This window comes from Xenopus laevis, chromosome 2S (assembly GCF_017654675.1).
Source record: "Xenopus laevis strain J_2021 chromosome 2S, Xenopus_laevis_v10.1, whole genome shotgun sequence".
In the NCBI taxonomy this organism is placed as follows: Eukaryota; Metazoa; Chordata; class Amphibia; order Anura; family Pipidae; genus Xenopus; species Xenopus laevis.
In genome coordinates, this window is record NC_054374.1 from 168028968 (window position 1) to 168050750 (window position 21783).

At 39.6% G+C, this 21783-nt stretch overlaps 1 protein-coding gene across 1 annotated transcript; it reads right to left on the reverse strand.

The window, feature by feature from the left end:
- Window positions 1–730: 730 nt before the first annotated feature.
- Window positions 731–20313, reverse strand: LOC108709060 (vomeronasal type-2 receptor 26). The gene is made up of 6 exons (XM_041584771.1): window positions 20181–20313; window positions 18712–19217; window positions 8704–9528; window positions 6088–6321; window positions 5591–5714; window positions 731–1965 (listed from the first exon to the last, which is right to left on the reverse strand). The coding sequence occupies exons 1-6, from the start codon at window positions 20311–20313 to the stop codon at window positions 1061–1063; spliced, it is 2727 nt and encodes a 908-aa protein (XP_041440705.1). The 3' UTR covers window positions 731–1060.
- Window positions 20314–21783: the final 1470 nt, after the last annotated feature.

Sequence of the window (21783 nt, forward strand, 5' to 3'; positions counted from 1 at the left end):
CTCAACAACAATTGGATGTTGGCATTAGGAAGCAAATTGGAAGGACTAATTGCAGTGAGATTATCCCCATTATTGCATTAATAAGCAGTACTGTGCTCCTCCAGAGAATGTATGAGGGCCAAACCCACCATAGTAGAGACCTAAGGGATTAGATCCAAGGAAAGGACATTCCTTTTGAGACAAACCTGTGACTGGCCCTATGGTGGGACTGGACACTGACATATGAGACCTTCACATGAAGTGACTAATGTTATTATTTGTACCTGTATCTACTGAAAATTAATTGTATGGTACTAACTCACATACCTTCCTGAACAATTTGTATAACAAACATCATTAAAGTTACTGTCAATTGTTTGTAGAAACCACTGGAGCCCAAGGGATTGTGAAGATCTGTGAATTGTGTATCTGCCCATTGATACTACAGCAAGGGCCCAACTAATGTAGAGAGTGATGTGTAACTTATGCTTAGTCTTGAGAGCAGCTGGACATCTACTGAATAGATTTTATCATTTTAGATAATAATATAATGGGGAGGAAGTGTTTTACTCGTGTCTGTTGGAGTGGCTGAATAAAGGGGGCTCTAAATTTGGAGGAAGTTAAAGTAACGAAATACCAGGACAAACCCTGATAGAGATGGTGCCAGTACTGGGTCCCTACTTTATACTTATACTATACTCACAGAGAAGGGCAACTGGGGGTTGAAATGCAACAGACTGAGCTGAAGCTGATAAGTTTGCTTTATTTATGCATACAAAAAACTTTGCATGTGGCTCTTGTGTAGGGTGTTGTTATAATGTGACTTACATTCTTTAATAGGTCAATGACAAGATGAGCCATGGATGGATCATAGTTGTCTTTAGCCATGTATTAAATCCATGAACCCCCTCCAGAGTCCCATATATCTCCCAATAAGCTATGTATACCAGTCAATCGTCAACATAATATTCTCCTGCTCAGTTACATTTTTGGAGAAAATTTCTCAGGAAATTCTTGGCAGCACTTTAATAATAACAATAATAAAAATAACAAAGAAAATAAGGTCAAGGTTAGCAATAAATCACTGTAAGGGTTTTCCAGTTATGTAGCTCCGTGTGTTCTGCTCAGGGTGGAAGAGGATAATGTGGCACTTGGGAATGAAGATACAGCCCAGCAGCCCTGCACTGGAAGTCAGGATAGCAAAGATCTCCACAGCCACCATGTATTTGCCCTTGGTGCTCAGGTACGCTGGGATGAAGGACACCCAAACACTGCAGAACACCAGCATACTGAAAGTGATCAGCTGGGCCTCATTGAAACTGTCTGGTAACTTCCTAACCAGGAAAGCAACAATGAAACTTAATGCAGACAGGAATCCCATGTAACCAATCACAGTGTAGAATGCAGTGACAGAACCTTCATTACATTGTAATATCATCTTCCCAGTGTAAGTGTGAGTGTCATAGTCTGGGAATGGTGGGGAGGAGATCAGCCAGACCAGGCATATCCCAACCTGGACCAGTGAGCAGAGAAGGACCAGCCAGATGGACACTCTGGTTCCCACCCATTTCTTTATCTTGCTTCCAGGCTTTGTGGCATTAAAGGCAATGACAACTGTGACCGTTTTAGCCAGGACACAAGAGACAGAAAGTGTAAAATTGATCCCAAATGTAACTTGTCTGAGCAGGCAGGTGACTTTCTGAGGTCGCCCAATGAACAAGAAGCAGCAGAGGAAGGACAATGTGAGTGAGAGGAGGAGCGTGTAGCTCATGGTTTGGTTATTGGCCTTGACCACTGGAGTTTTGTCATGTTTTATGAAAATCAGAGCCACTGATGTGACAATTAGACTAAAGAAAACTGAGACTGCAGCCAGAGACTGTCCCAATGGATCTTCATATGAAAGGAATTCTGTTATTTTCTGGATGCAAACAGTTCTATTGTCATTGGGCCACTGATCTTCTGGGCATTGGATACAGGTTTCCATATCTGTGGGATATCAACGAGTATTATATAATGCGAATAGAATACATGCATTGGGTTTGGAGTTAATAATATTAGCAACAAATTGACCACAACCTATTCTTTTGATATTTCTATTAAAATCAGTAGCACATTAATGAGATATGAAAACAGGGGAAACAATTACCTCTATTTAAACCAGATTCCAGCTGGCAAAAGGAGTTGTGTCATTACCTTACTTGACAAACAATATTATATGCAGGAATTACTAATACTAGTTATCTGATGTTGACACATTCCCATTACAACGTTTTAAGGCAGAATTGGCAGTTTTTAATGTAATTTTTTTTACAACTATTGATGCAAGACACCCCTAGTTACATCCGTGACAGTGGTAACTTCATCAAGGAAATAAAAAAGTTGCCAAGTTTGTTGCAGAAGTGCTTACTGGCCACCCTGGATGTTACAAATGTATATACTGTACAATTATACCTCATGATATGGTCAGTTTAATATGCATAGCCGCACTACATGATTTAGGTCAGAAAACAACATCTACTGAATTTCTGGCTGAGTTACTCAGATTTAAACCAATATTCTAATCTACAAACATTTAATTGCTGATTTGTTGCTGATCTAGTAAAGTACAGGGGACACCATAGTGCAGTTTGTGGAGAATATTAAGTCACAGGTGCAACTGTCACTCAACGACAAGTCTATAAGTTTTATTTTAGTATCTGCCAGTATTCATTTAGAACCATGTTGTGGGCACACAGTTGTTTAGGAAAGACACAGCACATAATAGTTAACAACATGCTTCATTTTCACCCTGAATACCCATACTCACAATGTTTCAGGATCTTCAGGAATAACAAGTCAGTTGGAAATGCTTTTACACAGCGTGAGGGAATGGCACTTATCAATACCTGGGGCTATGGTTATAGGTTCTTACAGGAAATGAATCAGGCCAGGGTAAATAATGATAAATAAATTATCCAGAAAGTAAAGGATATTAAGCAAAACCTTTTATTTTGCTTCAAAATTTAATATGGCTAACTACCACTGCAGCAACTCATTAAACCTTTGCCTTCCAAGCATGTAACTCATACGTGTCGACAAGCAAACACTCTATCTGCCAAGGCCATATTAGATAAAATCTTCCATAGTTAGTTACATAGTTAAATCGTGTTGAAAAAAGTCATCAAAGTCCATCAAGTTCAATCCCATACACACACCCCTCCCTACTGTCACATAAATGATATATCCCCATATCTATACTAACTATAGAGTTTAGTATCACAATAGCCTTTGTATTATGTCTGTCCAAGAAATCATCCAAGTCCCTCTTATAGTCATTAACTGAATCATCACCTGGCAGTGCATTCCCCAACCTCACTGTCCTCACTGTGATGAACCCCCTACTCTGTTCCTTTAAATGAAACTTCTTTTCCTCTAGTCTGAAGGGGAGGCCTCTGGTACGTGATTCTCTTTATGGGTAAAAAGGTCCCCTGCTATTTGTCTATAATGTCCTCTAATGTACTTGTAAAGTCTAATCATGTCCCCTCACAAGCGCCTTTTTTCCCCCAGAGAAAACAACCCCAACCTTGTCAGTCTCCCCTCATAATTTAACTCTTCCCTCCCTCTAACCAGTTTAGTTGCACTTAGTCTCTGCACTCTCTCCAGCTCATTTATATCCCTCTTAATGTCAGGACGGCGGTCACGGTGGATCCAAGATGGCGGCACCCATGCGTTGCACGTGGGTGCAGTGACGCCAGCGTGATGACATCACAACCGGCGCCAAAATTCAAACTAAAAGGGCGCCCAGGGCGAATCCTTGCCCAATTATAGGTCTTGCTCGCCTGTGAGTACCTGGGTGCTGAATCTATATATTTATTGATTGCTTCCTGGACTTTGACCTCAGCTTTGATCCCGACTTCGACCCTTTGCTGCCTCCCTTGTGAATTCTTGCCTGTATCCTGACCATGACTTCTGCTTAACCCTCACAGAATTGCTTCTGCAACAGAATCTCAAAGGAGACCATGTTATGATCACTATTCCCTAAATGCCCCTCACCCACACAAATGTTAGAGATGAGTTCAGTATTATTAGTTATTACAGGTACAAAAGAGAGTTATTCCTAGTAGGTTCTTGAACGAGCTGGAATAAAAAGTTGTTATTCAGCATATTTACAAACCTACTAGCTTTTTCTGTCTTGGCAACCCCATTACCCCAGTCAATGTCTGGATAATTGAACCTAGTTGTGAAGCCGCTTGTATCTGCAAGAGTAACTGGGCTTCATACTCGACACTTATACCAGGTGGTTTATAACATACACCAATGATAATTCTCTTTGTTACCTCTTGCCCAGTCAAAATCTCTACTCAGAGGGATTCTACACCCTCACCAGTGGCAGCTATTGTTATTTCTTTAGCGCATGGATTTAATTCAGGCTTTACATACAAACACACTCCTCCACCCGCTATTTAATCCCTCCTAAAAAGGGTGTAACCATTTAAATTCAAAATCCAGTCACATGTTTCATCCCACCAGGTCTCAGTGATACCAATTATATCATAATTTTCAGAGCATGCAATTAATTCTAGGTCTCCCATTTCACCTGACAAACTCCGTGCATTTGCAGCATACAGCGGAGGTTACTACTTTTACTTTTGAAATGTGCATTGCTTAGTGAAGAATTATACGTTAAGTTAGTATTATTCTGTTTTCCTTGTAACAGAGGGACCTCCTTAGCTGGTAAACTGTATGCCCCCCTCACTCCTCCCCCATGACCCCTTACTAATCCCACTGCTCCATCTACCCTAGTTTACCCATAATTCTTTATCTCACGCCCCCCACCCCTTGTCTAGTTTAAACACTCCTCCAACCTCTTAGCCATTCTTTCCCCTAGCACAGTGGACCCCCTTCCATTGAGGTGCAATCTGTCACAACTGTATAGGTTGTACCCCAAGGAAAAATCAACCCAGTGCACCCTTCCTTCCTACACCAAGACTTGAGCCACGCATTTAGCTCCCTAAACTCCCGCTGTCTTCCTAAACTTGCACGTGGCATGGAAAAAATGACATTGGAAGACCTTCCCTTAATCTTAGAGCCTAGATCCCTGAAATCAATCTTTAAGGTCTTCCATCTACCATTTATTTTTCCATTAGTACTGATATGTACTAAGACAGATGGGTCATGCCCAGCCACACCCAATAATTTGTCTACATGATAAACCACATGCTGAACCCTGGCACCAGGAAGAAAGCAAACTGTTCGGTTGTAGCGATCTTGATGACAGTTCACCCTATCCATTTTCCTAATAATTGAATCTACTACAACCACAATCTGCTTAGGCCTGACTCTGCTCTCCTTCCCACCACTGTTGGTTTTGCAGTAGCTGAATAGACAAACACTTGGCTAAACCATGACACACTTTACCAACCCTACAGTGACTACATTTCGCACCAACAGGAGGGGTGGAGCAATATCATTTATTGCAGCAATGTGAGGCACGGTGGATTCACATTTTCCTGTCCATTTATGCTATAGCCTGTCTCAGTGCTGACAGTGTTTGGGTCAGATGTAGAACAGCTGAATCATAAACAATGTGCCACAAAACCTCTTCCTTCCTTCTGAATTAAGGAAAACGGACCTGTTGTGTTGGAGATATGTCCTTCTGCGCAGGGCACACAGTCATAACAGCAGGAAAACGGTACTTCCCTAGAGCTTTTCCAGTATCCTGGGCTACAACTGTCACTGCACACGGATTGAGGGATCTGAAACCAAACACCATAACAGCAACCATAACATAAATTGTACTTCCTGGGCTGCTCTTTCATATCCTGGAGAATAATAATAGCAGTGTTATTTTGGAGAGGAGAAAATACTGTAAAGTGAGCACAGTGGAAATTTAGGGGCAAATTCATCAAGGGTCGAATTTCGAGGGGTTAAATCCCTCGAAATTCATCTGGGGAATAGAATCGAATAGAATCGAATAGGCAATTCGGGCGAATTTACGCGCTGGCGAATAGTCGAATTGGCGACCATTCGCCAGGCGAATAGGCGCTCGAACGAATATGTTAATCTTAATGTTCTTAATATCTGTATACATTGTGAAATTCCTTTTATTGAGCCTTACTAGGAGCTCACCTCTGTAAAATCTGGGTGCCACAAGATGGCGCTGTCATTGACAATCAGCTGATCAGGGGTCAACGTATTGAAGCTTCCAACTTTAATCATATTCAGTTGAGTGCCTCTCTGATCAGGCAACATGACTAAGTTTGTGAGATCATATTGTCCTTGAGTTTCTCCTTCCTCATTGATGTAAATCTCTTCTTGTGATGATGAAGATGTAAAGTGAATGTTTCTCAGCAAGTGATTCAGCTAAGGGAAAACCACATCATTATTTTATGGAGAGGGTGGATGCTGTCTGGGGAGAAAGGTCTAAGTAAGAAGATTATTCATTAGGAAATCAAGGCCTTAGTGAATTTGGTGGATAAGCAACTTTGTCAATGAAAGAGTGGCAGGTCCCCCTGTTACAGAACCCTCTAAGTGTGTTATATAGACAAGATGAGCTGGTAACAACATATTTGTGCTCTGCCTGAAGACATGTTTGGGAAAAGTTCCCAGCAATAATTTCAGACTGTAGGGTCACCAGTTGGTAGGGCTCATGGTGCACTTGGTGTTTGATGTGATATTTTACCACAAATATGTTGTGTACAAATGAAGGATCTTTCTGGTTACTAAACCTACTCTTCCTGGTTAAGAATCACTAGTGCCCATGTCTTTTGTGTGAATTTTATTGTGACCTTTCCTCTAATGCTTAAGCTGGGGTGAGAAGATGTATTTAGCAGTGCTAAATCTGAGGACAATCTGAGGACAATGTGGATCTGTTTGGCTGTTAAAATACAAATCACATAGGCCATTATTTATTCCATCTGCTGCGTATTTATTTTCAAGTGCATTTTAGGATAAATAAGCCTTTTATTTTAAAATCCAACAGCCCCCAGAATAACATACATTTTAATTCAGATTAAATTTCCTCTATTGCAGCCAGTTCAACTTCAGCGCCTTCATTTACTTTTTTGTCTAATACAAAGCTCTGCTCCCTTTTTGTTTTTTGAGCCCCCCCATATCTCCAATTATGAAGACCTAGAAGAGGTGCCTATTGGCAATTGGTGCAGAGGCAATGAGTATGTTCAGTATTTACCTTGTACCTTCATAGTTGGAAAGAGAAGGAGTGCTCAGAAATCAAAAGAGTGTGGAGCTTCACATAAGTCAAGAAAAGTAACTAAAAAGAGCTGAAGTTGAACTGGATATAATAGAGAACCAAAATAAATCTGAATGTTATTCTGGGGGTTATTTAGAGTTATTTTAGAGATGGGGAAAAGGGAAGGTGCCTATAGATTTGTTTAAATTCCTGGATTCTTTTATAAAAGTTACTATAAAGTAACAGACTTTATAGATCTCTCAGATGCTGTGAAAATATTGTAAAGTCAATAGTAATGAGTAATTTTATTTCCTCTTTTAATTGAAGGAAATCTAATGTATTTCCTTATTCTGCTCTTAGTGGCCTAAACTTATATCAAGTATAAGCTCTAGTATTCTGATTTCAGCTACTTTTATATGGTTTTGAATTGAATGAACGTGTCCATTTGTGTTGTTCTTGAATTGAACATTGAACATGAACACAAGTCATAACAAGAATATTTAAATCTAATCTCTAAATCTGTCACATAAGAAACACATATAAATTCTAAATAGAGTTTTATGCAGCCATACTTTACGGATGTGAGGTCTACTTCTAGTGATGTTGTCCAATTATGATCAACATCTATAAAAACATTGTTAGCATTCTGTTCCAGGAGGATGATATAGACAAGCTATTTGTTGACAGTGTTTTGAGATCACTAATCACCAGCTAAAGTTCTACTGCTAGACCCCAGTCTGTCTTTTGGACACCCCGGCCCAATGTATAAATAAAACCGATATGTTGCAGAGAAGTGAACTAAACTGGTAAAAGGAAATTTAAAAAAATAAATAGAAAAATAAATGAAAGAAAGTCAATCAAAGATGGGGCTTGTTTCTCTGGAAGTAAATAGTGTAAAGTATGAAATACCCTGCCAGGTGATGTTGTGGTACAAATTTTATTAATTCCTTAAGTTTTCTATTTTAACTCAAATTAACCATGTAACTATATGAAAAAAACACTTAAAGGGGAGGTTCACTGTTGAGATAACTTTTAATATAATCTAGAGAAGGATTTTCTAAGACAACTTGCAATTGGTTTTCATTTTTTATTATTTAAGGTTTTTGAGTTATTTAGCTTTTTATTTAGCAGCTCTTCAATTTGCATTTTAAGCTAGGTAGCTAGAGTCCAAATTCCCCTAGCAACCATGCATTGGTTTGAATAAGAGACTGGAATATGAATAGGAGGGGCCTGAGTAGAAAGATTAGCAATATAAATTAGCATTATCAATACATTTGTAGCCTTACAGGGCATTTTCTTTTTAGAAGGGGTCAGCGACGCCCATTTGAAAGCGGTTAAGTGTCAGAAGAAAAAAACATATAACCATAAAACTATTAAAAATAAAAAACAATTGAAATGTTGCTTAGAATTGGCCATTTTATAACATACTAAAAGTTACCATAAAGGTGAACCACCCCTTAAACTAAAAGAGCATAAACATGATTTAAAAAATAATTTGCACTTTGTGCTAATGATTGGGGCAGAGCATTCCTTGGTAACAGAAATGAATATTCCACCTTCCATGGATTCAGTTTGCTCTCCAGTTGGTCTTTCTTTGTAGGTGCCCCATGAGAAGTCTTCTCTGAGAGTAATAGATGTAGAGCATGGGCCAACAAATATACAGCTTTGTACACACTGTATGATACTCTGAGATCTGACTCTTTAATGTGAGGAACAGATGCAAGGCTTTCATTTCCACATGCATCAAGTAGAGTGTCATTACTACTGGGTGCATTACTCATATTCTTCGCTTTACTTTGAGGAGTAATACAATGAAACAAGTATTCCCATATTTCATAAATGTAGGGATCTTCTGGATACTGATCAGGGTTTGCACGGAGATAAAAATCACGAAATCCGTCAATCTCACCAGCAGAAACTAGAAAAGTAAAACTTCCATTCAAGATTTCTGTAATATCATGATATAAAATGTCAGTATATAATGATGTGACTGACAAAATCCATATTCTTCTAAAGTTAGAATTTTCTTTTAGAAAGGAAAATGCTTCTGATAATTTATCTATGGAAATGCTGATTATAATAACTCTGGCAGTTGATTTTAGGACTATAAATTCCCACATGGCTGTTACTCTCCATTTATTCCAATCTAATTCATGAACAAATTCCACACACATCCCATTTCTGGTGATCAGGTTGATTAGTTCTCTCTTTATATAATCACTCTCGTTATATTCAATTATGATTCCCACCCAGGTCCAACCAAAGTGCTTCAGCAGCTGAATGAGAGCTCGATAGATATATCCTTCATTAGGGACCACTCGGTAGAAGTATGGGAACCTCGATCTGTCAGTGAAAATGGGATCTGTGGCTCCATAGCTGATCTGAAATATTAATGTTAAGGTTGTTTCCTAAAAAAAAGGGCTTCTATAGACTATGTGCTCTCAAACGTGTATGTCTCAATGCAAAACAAATTAGGGTCAAAAAGGAGGATAATTATAAATGAATGGGGTCTAATTTGCCAGTCCACACAGGGCAATAAAGTTCAAGGATTTTACCCCGTTTCCCATGGCACTCCTCATAAATTCATTTAACCAAAGAAATCCTGTGAACTACTACTTATAAAAAGTAAAATTTTTATTAAGTTAGCATATATAAAATAGTACATATCCAAAAATGGTCCACCTTACGCTTTTCATACCCTCCGGTACTTAGTCATAGAAATACATAAGGTGGGCCATTTTGGGATATGTATTATTTTATACATGCTAAAAAAATTTGACTTTTTATAAGTAGTAGTTCATAGGATTTATTTGATTAAATGAATTCAAGAAGCAGGATGCGTATGTGCCTCCAAGTGCTCTCCTCTCACAGATACAACTAAAACACCCTTGTTTCACCACAGTAGAAATGTAAAACATGAGCTACTGGGAGTTGCTGGCCATGAAAGAAGCATTTATACTGATTTATGAGTTGGGTGCTAAGTCAAAGAAATAGCACACTGATCAAAATAGCATTGTACTTTTATACAAGGACTGTATATATCTTGTCCCTTTATATCACCAGAACACTCATTCAGTAGGCAAAATTGTTCAGTAAACACATGGTTTAAGACAAATTCTAGTTCTTTTAGTTGGCTTTCCTTTCAAGAGAAAATGTTATAGTAAAGTTTTATCTGTTCACTGTTTACATAACGCTGTTCAACCCAACAAAGGGTATTTTTGTGCTACCCAACCCAAGAAAACTGGATTACCCAGCATGCCTCGTTCCCATTTGTCTCACTGTTTCTGAATAGAATACAGAGTAATCACTTTCTCCTAACCAGTGGCTGGAACTACCAGGGGAGCAGGTGGTGTGAGCGGGCCAGGGCCTGCACCCCCTCTGGGCCCCCCGGCAGCCCGTGTGCCAATGAAATGCGGGCCATACGGAGGGGGACGAGGGCCCGGCTGCACGTCACGCACCAGGGCCCGCCCCCTCTAGTTACGGTACTGCTCCTAACTTATACATTCCTTGATATCTGTAAGTTACTGTTGAGGGCTCCCTACCAAGCAAATGATGGTTTGGTTCATAAATGTTTGGTTCATAATGGTGTTGAGGTGGGTAAGAAAAGACATGTTTTAAGGCTTTAAAGTTAGCTGGGACAGCCAAAACATTTATCAGGTACAAGGAGGCTAATAAATCATGCAAACATGCTATCAGAGAAGCTAAAATGGAAAAGGGTATTAGAGCAAGCAGTAAAAAATAAATAAAATCTACTTTTTAAAAAAAAAAATGTAGTAGTTAATAATAGTAAAAAAGAATGCAGCTTCCTGGGACCCTTTATATCAGAGGGGGGTCAGCTGGTTGATGAGATCAGAGAAAAAGCAGTGATTCTGAACTGAATTTTTTGTCTGTCTACACAAATGAGGAAACAGTTAATGAAGGTTTCCTTCTCAATAGTCCCAATTCTAGTAATACAACTAATGATGCATGGTTCACACATGAGGAAATTCAAAAGAGACTAGAACATGTTTAGATAAACAAAGGTCCGGGGCCAGAGGGTATTCATCCCAGGGTACTTAGAGAGCTTAGCTTTGTGAATGCCAAACCTCTTTACTTAATTTTTCAGGATTCATTGAGGTCTGGCATAGTGCCGAGAGACTGGCGAATTGCGAATGTGGTGCATCTATTCAAAACGGAATCCTGTACTCAGCGTCAAAACTATAGGCCATTTACCTTGACATCAGTGGTAGGAAAGCATTTCAAAGGCGGGGTATTAAGGTATAAGATACTTATCTTCATTGCAAATCATAATATTATGTGCCAGCATGGTTTTATGCGTAATAGATCTTGCCAGACTAATTTAATTTCTTTTTATGAGAAGGTGAGCTGGGAACTTGATTCTGGGATGGCAGTGGATGTGATTTACTTAGACTTTGCTAAAGCATTTGATACAGTGTCACACAGAAGGTTACAGATTAAATTAATGAATGTTGGGCTGGAACATAGTATTTGTACCTGGATAGAGAACTGGCTAAAAGATAGACTACAAAGAGTGGTGGTAAATGGAACATTTTTTAATTGGACCAGTGTTGTTAGTGGAGTACCACAGGGCTCTGCACTTGGTCCTTTGCTTTTCAACTTGTTTATTAATGACCTGGAGGTGGCCATTGAAAGTACTGTTTCTATTTTTGCAGATGATACTAAATTGTGCAGAACTATAGGTTCCATGCAGGATGCAGTAGCAAATCCGGCCCCGCTGGGGAAACGTGGTTCTGTCTAGAACATAGCACAGTCTTTCTCCACTCCATGTGGACAACACAGTTCAATTCACATGAAATACCCCTTTTCCCCAAAGCTCTTTATTCCCCAGGTAGTGCTACCTCCCCCAATATACCTCTCCTGTAGGATATAGGCTGTAGCTCCTACGTGGCAGGCTCACAACAAACATCTGTCCTCACACAGGGGACACACAAGGGTGCAACTGGTATCCAACCACTGAACGGAATACAGGGCAACCTTTCCTTCTAGTCTGAAACTCAGATCTGTCCAGCTGAGCACAAACCACAATTTCACTTAACACTGTAGCTCTGTTACAATTTCTAAAATGGACATCAATCTCCAAGATACATTGTGGCAAAGACAAGCTTGAAAAAGCAAACAAGAGGCTCCCGAAACGGTTTTTTTCAAGTTTTTTTACACTCTCAATTCTCAAATATTTACGTCTCATAAACATTTAAAATCATTTAAAATCGTTTAGTGCAAAAAAAATGCAGTGAAAACTCAAATTTAAACACTTATAAATGTGCCGTATAATACTGAGTCTTGTGATCTAGTCTGTTATTTTACCCTTTATTACCCCAAAGAGGTCAGACTAAAAGGCTTATAGTTTACAGGCTGTATAGCATCATCAGGGTCTGACAGTACCACCTGTGTAGGAGTTATAGTGCTAGTTCTGCATGATTTAATTGCTTGGAATATTTGAATGAAAGGAGATGTGGTGTTTTCTAGGAGGAGATCCCAATATTATTTTGCAGATGTAGCTATTATTTCATAAGTGATATGGACTCTGGTGTCATTTGCATTTGCAAGAGTACTTATAAATAAGGCATATGTCTTTGATGGCTCTGGGGGCTTTGTTATACTTTATTTCATATTTTTGTGGGAGCTATCCAGAGATTGGCATTGAATTGGCAAATGCAATGATGAATTCTGAGATGGTTGGTTGTTGGGAATGTGAGTGAGTGTTCAAGAGTAGATGGGAGGGGATAGACAGTAAAAAAAAAAGTACATAAAAAAATTAATCATTAAACAAAATACAGTTGTAACACCAAGTAGTAGCCATTTTCTTGTGTTCAGGAATTTGATTTTGAGCCTTGTGTTGATCTGGGCTTTGTAAGAAATTGGGTAAGATAAATGTGGCCAATTGCAATATTTTTAGGCAATTTTCCGAAATGTTATAAAAACCATTGCCTTTCGCGTAGCTTTGCAGTATGCTAGTTTGGAGTACAAAAACATAATTACCTATTTTGGATTCGTCAGAATGTGTACGTTCCAAAAATATATAGTTTGGGGGGGCTGTTAGGAGGGTCTTGTGGTAGATAATACATAGTAGGGGTCTTTGTTGACAGAAGGCAATCGACAGCGGAAAAATTTCATATGCACTATTTTTATTTGGGGTCCGCACATGGCACTTGTTTTGGTATACCAATGCATATTTTTAGGCAATTTTCAGAAATGTTATAAAAACTTCTGCCTTTAGCGTAGCTTTGCAGTATGGAAGTTTGGAGTAGAAAAACATAATTACCTATTTTGGATTCATCAGAATGTGTACTTTCCAAAAATATATAGTTTTGGGGGGTCTTTGTGCTGTTTGTAAGGTCTCATGGCACATAATACACAGTGGAGTCTTTGTCGACAGAAGGCGAATCGACAGTGGAGAAAACTTATATGCGCAATTTTTATTTGGAGTCTGCACATGCCACCTGGTATATCTATGCATATTGGGCATCAAACTGTTCAGTAGACCCAATTGTATGTAAGAAATTGGGTGAGATAAAAGTGGCCAATTGAAATATCTTTAGCGATTTTCAGAAATATCATAAAAACGCTGCTTTAGAGGACATTTGCAGTTGAGTAGTTTGGAGTAGAAAGACATAATGACCTATTTTGCATTTGTCAGAATATATACTTTCCAAAGAAAGTCACCATAATTCTTTGTACCTTTTATCCCACATAAAACTGCCAGTGTTTATAAATTAGTGTAAGTGTAAGCCATCAAATAATTATGCACAAAATAGATTCTATGGTCTTTACATGCCATGTACTTGATAAACCTATGTACATTGGGCATCAAACTATTCAGCGGACCCCAGACTTTCATATTTGGGGTGATTTGTCTTGATACCTAATAGTATGTGGAAAATAAGATGCAGCATGATGAAGGTTTTAAGGTGATTTTTGGAAATGTCACAAAAATTGCCAAATTTAGGAATGGTTTGCGGCTTGGTGCTTTAGAGTAGAAAGACATGTATACCCAATTTGGATTCAGGGGAACGCGTACTTTACGAAAATATATGTTTTTCTGTGGTGAATGTGCTTTTTTCTACCTTTGCCCCCCCCCCCAAACTATGTAAATGTGATTTTGCAGTATCTAAAATGACAGACAATAGGTGGTCTTCATTTTGGGGCCCCTATATGCCACGCGCTTAGGCAAACCTATATATATTGGACATAAAACTGTTCAGAAGACCCCACGCTTTCATGTTTGGGGAGATTTGTCTTGATACCCAATAGTATGTGGAAAATAAGATGCTGTAGGGTGGAAGTTTTGAGCTGATTTTTGGAAATGTCACTAAAATTGGCATATTAATAAAGGTGTGAGGCTTGGTGCTTTGGAGTAGAAAGACAAACATACCCAATTTAGATTTGGGGGAATGTGTACGTTCCAAAAATACATGCTTTTCTGGGGTGAACATGCTTTTTTCTACCTTTACCCACCCCCCCCAAAAAAAAAATTAACTAAATGTGTTAAATTTGGAGTACCTGAAATGACAGACCATGGGGGAGTCTTCATTTTGGGGCACCTATATGCCATGTGCTTAGGTAAACCTATACATATTGGACATAAAACTGTTCAGAGGACCACAGGCTTTCATATTTGGGGTGATTTGTCTTGATACCTAATAGTATGTGGGAAATAAGGTGCTGGAAATTTTGAGGTGATTTATGGAAATTTCACCAAAATTGCCAAATTTAGGAAAGGTTTGCTGCTTGGCGCTTTGGAAGAGAAAGACATGCATACCCAATTTGGATTTCAGGGAACGTGTACTTTCCAAAAATATATGGTTTTCTGGGGTGAACTTACTTTTTTCTACCTTTGCCCCCCCCAAAATATATGTAAATGTGTTGATTTTGCAGTACCTGAAATGACTGACCATAGGGGGTCTTCATTTTGGGGCACCTATATGCTATGTGCTTAGGTAAACCTATACATATTGGGCATCAAACTGTTCAATGGACTGGTGTTTTACATTGGTACCTAATGATGTGTGGGAGATATGATGCTGTAGCTTTGAGGTCATTTTTCAAAAAAATCACCAATTTCTATAAAACATTATAAATTTAGTAAAGAATTGCAGCTTGGTAGTTTGGAGTACATAGATATATTTACCCATATATTTAGTATTGGCACATTCAGGAGACATAGAACTTTCTAAATCGGCTGTGTTCTCATACACAAAATAAATTATGTTTCTCGTGTATGTGAATGTACTATGTGAAACATGATTTTTTTTTTATTTTATTAGACACTTAGAAGCCTATATCTTTTTACAGAAGTGGAATTACACAAAAATTCTAAAAAAAAAAAAGACCCCATGAAAGGCCCTTAAAGGACCAGTAACATCAAAAACATTTTTAAAAAATGTGTTAATATACTATGAAAAAAACCACAAACACATATTAAACTTTAAAATCGCAAAGTCTTTATTTAGAGATAACTTACAGAAACTTCACTTGCGCTCCTCTTTGGAAAAGGCGACAGGGCGACGATCCATTGTGCGGCACTCGATTTCTCCTCTCTGTGTATCTCCTATAAGGAAGACAGGGAGGAGAAATTGAGCGTTGCATGATGGATCACCCAATCGCCTTTTCAGAAGAGGAGCATGAGCAGAGTTTCCGCTAAGTTATTTCTAAATAAAGACTTTGCGATTTTAAAGTTTAATATGTGTTGGTGTTTTTTTTCGTAGTATATTAACGATTTTTTTAAAAAAAATACATTTATGTTGCTGGTCCTTTTAAGTGAAAGAGTACAAAACTGCTTGGCAGTAGATGTTCGCATTTAGGACACATTGGCTGGTAGGGAAAGAGTTAAAGAATCTCACCAAACTGGAATATATATTTAAGTAAATGTAACAGGTGGATGGGTCATGGTCTTCCTAAACCTTCCCTTGGGTTATTATGCTCTGGTTTTGGTACCCGGGCAATGGGTCCAACTCTTAGAAACTCCAGGAAGGCACGATATAGTTACACTCTATCTTCAAGTGGGGCCCCGCTTATGGTATGGAGTAAGGGATTACCACTTGGTATAAGCACACACCTTATTCATTCTTTTTTCCTTTTTTTTAACATTTATTTTATTGAACAAACAAAAGGAGGTGTACATAATGAGCAAGTAACATCATATTGGTCTTTGTTTGTACATACAGTAGTCTGTAACACAGTTTGCCTTCATTACATTGTGACATAATAAAATAAAAACAAGCATATTCAAAAAGAAAATCCCACGGTGTCTTCTTTCATCCCCTTCCCAGTACTTAGTCTAGAGTGCAGCGCTACTTAGAACATATTAAGATAAGTTGTAAGGAAACTATCCTGCTTGATTTACCATTCCCACCTTCCTTATATTTCCAGCAATGTGACTCTTGCAAAATTCTATGGGCAGCCTGGAAAAACCGCAATATCTTTAAGATGGCCCTACCTCGGGATCATCATCTATCCAGAGATCCCAGACTTTTTGAAATTTTTCTGGACAACCTCTTTTGATATATGTCAGTTTATATAATGGAATATTTTTTTCAATGTGTTGCTCCCACATTTGCAAGGTAGGCCCTTTTGAAGACTTCCAGTGCATCGCTATCATTTATTTTGCATACATACAAAGGATTGATATCAATGTCTGGTCTGCTCTTTTGAGGGGTAGTACCTCCATCTGGTTCAGTATTAGCACCATAGGGTCTAGTGGTATAGCGATTTCTGTTTTTATGCCGATCATCTGCACCACCTTTCCCAATAGGTATGCACTACTGGACAGCCCCACACCATGTGCATGAAGTCTGCAGGACTATAATTACATCTAGGACACTTTGGTATCTGGTCGGGTTTAAACTTATGGAGTCTTTGGGGAGTGTTAAATACTCTGTGTAAGTAGTTTAACTGTGTCATCCTATCCCTACTACTAATAATCCCGTCAAATGTTATATCAAGAATATCAACCCAATTCTCCTCTGTAATCTGCGGGATGTCCCTTTGCCATTTGACCCTCAGGTGGTCAAGGGTGGTACTTCCTGCTTTCAGTAATTGTACATAGAATAAAGACAATGGTTTTTTAAATTCTGTGGAATGAATTCCCAGTTCTAAGATTTGTGGCAATGTATCTATGGGCAATTTCCAAAATTGAGCTTCCATCGCTTGTCTTAGCTGTAGATAGCGAAAAAACATGTAGTTAGGCAGCGAAAATTTTTGTTTGAGCACTTGGAACGGTAGCAAGTTACTGTCCTCTATTACATCCCCAATAAACATAATGTCGAATCTGGCCCACGCTAGTGGGTCTGGCACACTATGCAGGTGTTTCAGTTGTGGGTTACGCCACAAGGGGGTGAAACTCGAGCAACTCTGTTGCGTTTTTGGGAAGAATTGCAGAGCAGTTTTCCAGGCTCTGACTGTCGCTCTCATAAGAGGGGAGCATTTTTTAGTGTACTTAGTACCCCTATACAGTAAATTCTTAAGCTCTTCCAAAGAACCCACTAACTGAGCTTCTTATAAAGTTGCTGCGTTATATTCAGAGTTGCCCATTGACGAGCCACCACCAACTGTGTTGCCAGATAGTAAAAAAATAGGTTTGGGGCTGCTAAGCCCCCTAAGTTTGTTGACAACTGCAGCGTTCTCAAGGCCAGTCTAGCGGGGGTCCCATTCCAGAACATGGACAACATAAGACTGTTTAGTTTAGTAAATATGGCTTTCGGCATTCCGTTGGGAGCTTGCCTAAAGACATAAGTCAGTTTAGGTAAAATCATCATTTTAAACAAGTTAATGCGCCCCATAAGGGTTAGGGGGAGATGGGATCAAGCCACCGTTTTTTGTTCTATGTACTTAAGAATTGGGCTGACATTGAGATCCACAAATTGTGTAAGATCCTTATGGATCCAAACCCCTAAATATTTAAATGAGTCCACCCATTGCAGACCATGTAAATGTGTGGGGGAATTTGTCCTAAGAGGGTCAATGGGGAAAAGTACTGATTTGGACCAGTTAATCTTCAAACCCAAATATACAGTATGCCTATTTATTAGGTTTAGCGCTGTGGGCAAGGCACTATCCGAGTTAGCTAGGTACAAGAGTGTATCATCCGCATACATAGAAATTACTTCACTTAAAGGACCGAGCTTTAAACCCTCTAACATGAGGGACTGCTTAATGCGGCAGGCCATGGGTTCCATGGCAATTGCAAATAAAAGAGGCGAGAGGGGGCATCCCTGCCTCGTACCCTTAGAAATTGGAAATTTGTTAGACACTTTAGTATTAGTTCTCACCTCACCGCTGGAAGGTAGTACAATTCTTTAACCCATTTTGTAAAATTGGAGTGAATTCCCATCTGTGCCATGGTGGTCCAGAGGTATTCCCACTCCACTGAATCGAAAGCTTTTTTGTTATTCAATGAAGCCACTACCCTATTACCCGAATTATCATGTACAATAGAGAGATTTGTGAATAGCCTTCTAATGTTGGTATCTGTGGTGCGGACCGGCATAAAACCTGTTTGATCAGGGGAAATTAAATAAGAAAGGTGTAAGTCTGAAGGCTAATACTTTCGCCAATATTTTTGCATCAGCGTTAATTAGGGAAATTGGGCGATATGATGAGCAGTCAAGGGGGTTCTTGCCCAGTTTAGGGATCAGGACAATTAGTGTTTCCCTCATCGAGGCCAGAAAATGCTTCCCTTCAAGCACCCCATTAAACATTTGTGCCAAGAGTGGAGCAATTTGCTTAACATACTTTTTATACCATTCCATTGGTATGCCATCCAGGCCTGGAGTTTTTCCAGCCGGAGCAGCAGTGATGGCCTTCTCCACCTCTTCCTGAGTTATGGCAGATGCCAAGAGGTTTGAGGTGCACTCATCTAGTTTGGGTAAGTTAGTGTCTTCCAAGTAATCTGAAACCTCCCCTCGGGATACAGTCAATTTAGTCTTATATAATTCTGCATAATATTCTGCAAATCTGGTATTTATTTCTAGTGGTGTAGAAACAGTTTTTTCCGTAGCTAACGTTACTGCTGGAATGGCTATGGAAATATTGTCATCCTTAGCCAGCAGACCTAAAAGTTTCCCATTTTTGTCACCATGCTCAAAGACATTGGCTTTTTGATACAGGGCTTGCTTTTTTGGTAATATCCAATTGGGCTAATGACAGAGCCCTTTGACTAGTCTGCCATATTTTTAGGTTGGACTCATTCGGTTGCTGCACGTATGTGGCTTCTGCTTCCGACACTTCATGGGATTTGGATGTAATATCTGCTGCCAAATTTATAGTTAATGCCTGGATATTACTTATGTATTCTCCTCTTATATAAGCCTTGAACACATCCCAGGTTGTGTCAAGTGGGACCTCATCTGTATTTAGTGCCATAAAGGATTCTATACTAATTGTCTCAGCTAATGTTGCACCCAGTAGGAACTCAACCTCCAGATTCTGTCTATAGGCTCAATGGAAACCTGCAACTTAAGAAGTAGGGGGGAATGATCCGAGATCCCCCTGGTAAGAATTTCCACACTTTGCACCAGTTTGTTCAGTTCCGCACAGCCTAAGGCCAGATCAATTCTGGACAGGTTGTTGTGGCCTTGTGAGTAGCATGTATACTGTTTCCCGTAAGGGTTACGAGCCCGCCAAAGCTCTACTAATTGGAACACTGAACACCATCTATTAAAAGCTGGGGTACCCGTTCTTGGGGGGTGCAGTTTATCTAAGTCAGGATTAGCCACCGCATTTAAATCCCCCATTAACAGTAAAGGTGAAGGTGGAAGAGTGAGTGTTTTCTCCATCAATTCATGTAATGCCTCGTCTGCGAATGGCAGAGGAATATATACATTCCCCAGAGTAATTCTCTTTCCCAACAATGTTCCGTGTATAATCACATATTTCCCATATCCGTCAGATATCACCTTGTCCAGCACAAAGGGGCAGGACTTGCACACCAGTATAGTTACCCCCCTGGAGTAATTCGAATAAAGGGAGTGATACATTGACCCTATTCATGGCCTATTTAGTGGTAATACCTTACCCCCGAGTAAATGAGTTTCTTGCAGTAAGATAAGGTGAGGCTTAACTTTCCGTATGAAGTCAAATACAAGTCTTCTCTTAATCATGTCACCCAAACCCCTGACATTCCACGATAAACATTTAACCGTAGCCATTGTTGTTGAAAAATCTTGCAGCAGTTTAACTTAATGGTAAGCATGCTATAGCACTGTATTCCCTTGAGGAAGTTTAGAGAAAGGACACCATGGTTCAAACTTTTTAACACCCAAAACCTAACCTTCTCCCTCCCCACCCACTCCATACTACCAGCAGGGTGAGTTTAAGTGCCCAACAACAAAAACCGGTTTAAACTAAAGTGGAGGTTAGTGACCGCAAGTGGTTGAGAAGCTTTCCCGTGAAGGTCATACATTTGTACGGCTCTTGGGGCAACAGAGCTGTCTCAGTTGCCTACCCAACATTCTTTTTTTTGAGGATACATACCATATAATAATATTTTGTGCTTATAATATGTAACATTATAATAAACCTGAGATCCTTTACCTGTCCCACTGCTTATTATATTATATGTGCCAGATCCATTCACAGTATAAAGTCATAAGTATATTAAGACCAGTTAGTCCCGTTACTCCAAAAAACAGACCAAGGCACAAATCAGGTAAAATTAAGTTCAAGTTCCGAACTCTGCATCTCAGTCCCGTTGCTGTGTCCCACGAGGTCTTGTCTCCAACCAAGCAAATGCATCTTCAGGCGAAGAGAAAAATTAGGTTCTTCCATTGTCAGTAATCCTCAGTTGAGCCGGAAAAATCATGGCATAAGGAATGTGACGTTGACGTAGATTTGCCTTTATTTCGGTGAATTTGGCCCGTTGTTTCCGTATCTCAGAGGAGAAGTCAGGATATATCGATATTCTGTGATTTTCATGCATGAGCTCGCCCGCCTTCTTTGCCTCAGATAGCACAGCATCTCTATCACGGTAGTTGAGGAGGCGTGCTATTAATGGTCTTGGAGGGGCCCCCGGTGGTGGCGGTTTCCCCGGAATTCTATGTGCTCTCTCAACTGTAAAAGCCATTGAAAAAGCCGCCTGACCAAATTTATTGATTAGGCATTGTTCCACAAACTTTTCAGTGTTAGTCCCTTCTGCCCTTTCCGGCAGGCCCAGGATGCGAATATTATTCCGCCTCAGGTGGTTTTCCAGATTGTCTGCTTTCTGTTCTAGAAGTGCCAACTGTTTTTCAGTTGTGGTAACACGGGCCGGGAGGGGCGCAGTAAAGTCCTCAAGTTCAACTACCCTCCTTTCCACTTCCCCTGTTCTTTCTCTGAGATTGTGGACATCATGCTTCAGTATGGCAAAATCAGTTTTCAATTCATCTATCTTGCCCACTAACGCAGTGTGGTTAGTTGTAATGGCTTGAAGAACCTCTGTTAGTGTTGGCTCCACAGGGGTATTAGGAGTAACTAAAACAGCAGATGCATCCCCTTCCCCCTCTCCTGCTGGTTGCATTGTAGTGTTCTGTGAAACAGGCCACGTACCTTGAGCCTTATGCGGAGGTGAGGGAGTCCTGGCAAACTGTGCAAGTTTTTGTGCGACTCTATCATGTCGTCCTTCAGATTGTGGTGACGCCTCG

What these genes read in the sequence shown, in the direction of transcription:
- LOC108709060 (XM_041584771.1), bottom strand. Translation starts at nt 20,313, where the DNA reads ATGGCTACGGTTAAATGTTTATCGTGGAATGTCAGGGGTTTGGGTGAC. An exon ending in GGCACCCAGATTTTACAGAG is followed by an intron (nt 5,715 to 6,087) that starts GTGAGCTCCTAG and finishes GTTTGGTTTCAG; the next exon opens with ATCCCTCAATCCGTGTGCAG. An exon ending in ACATATCTCCAACACAACAG is followed by an intron (nt 1,966 to 5,590) that starts GTCCGTTTTCCT and finishes GATATCCCACAG; the next exon opens with ATATGGAAACCTGTATCCAA.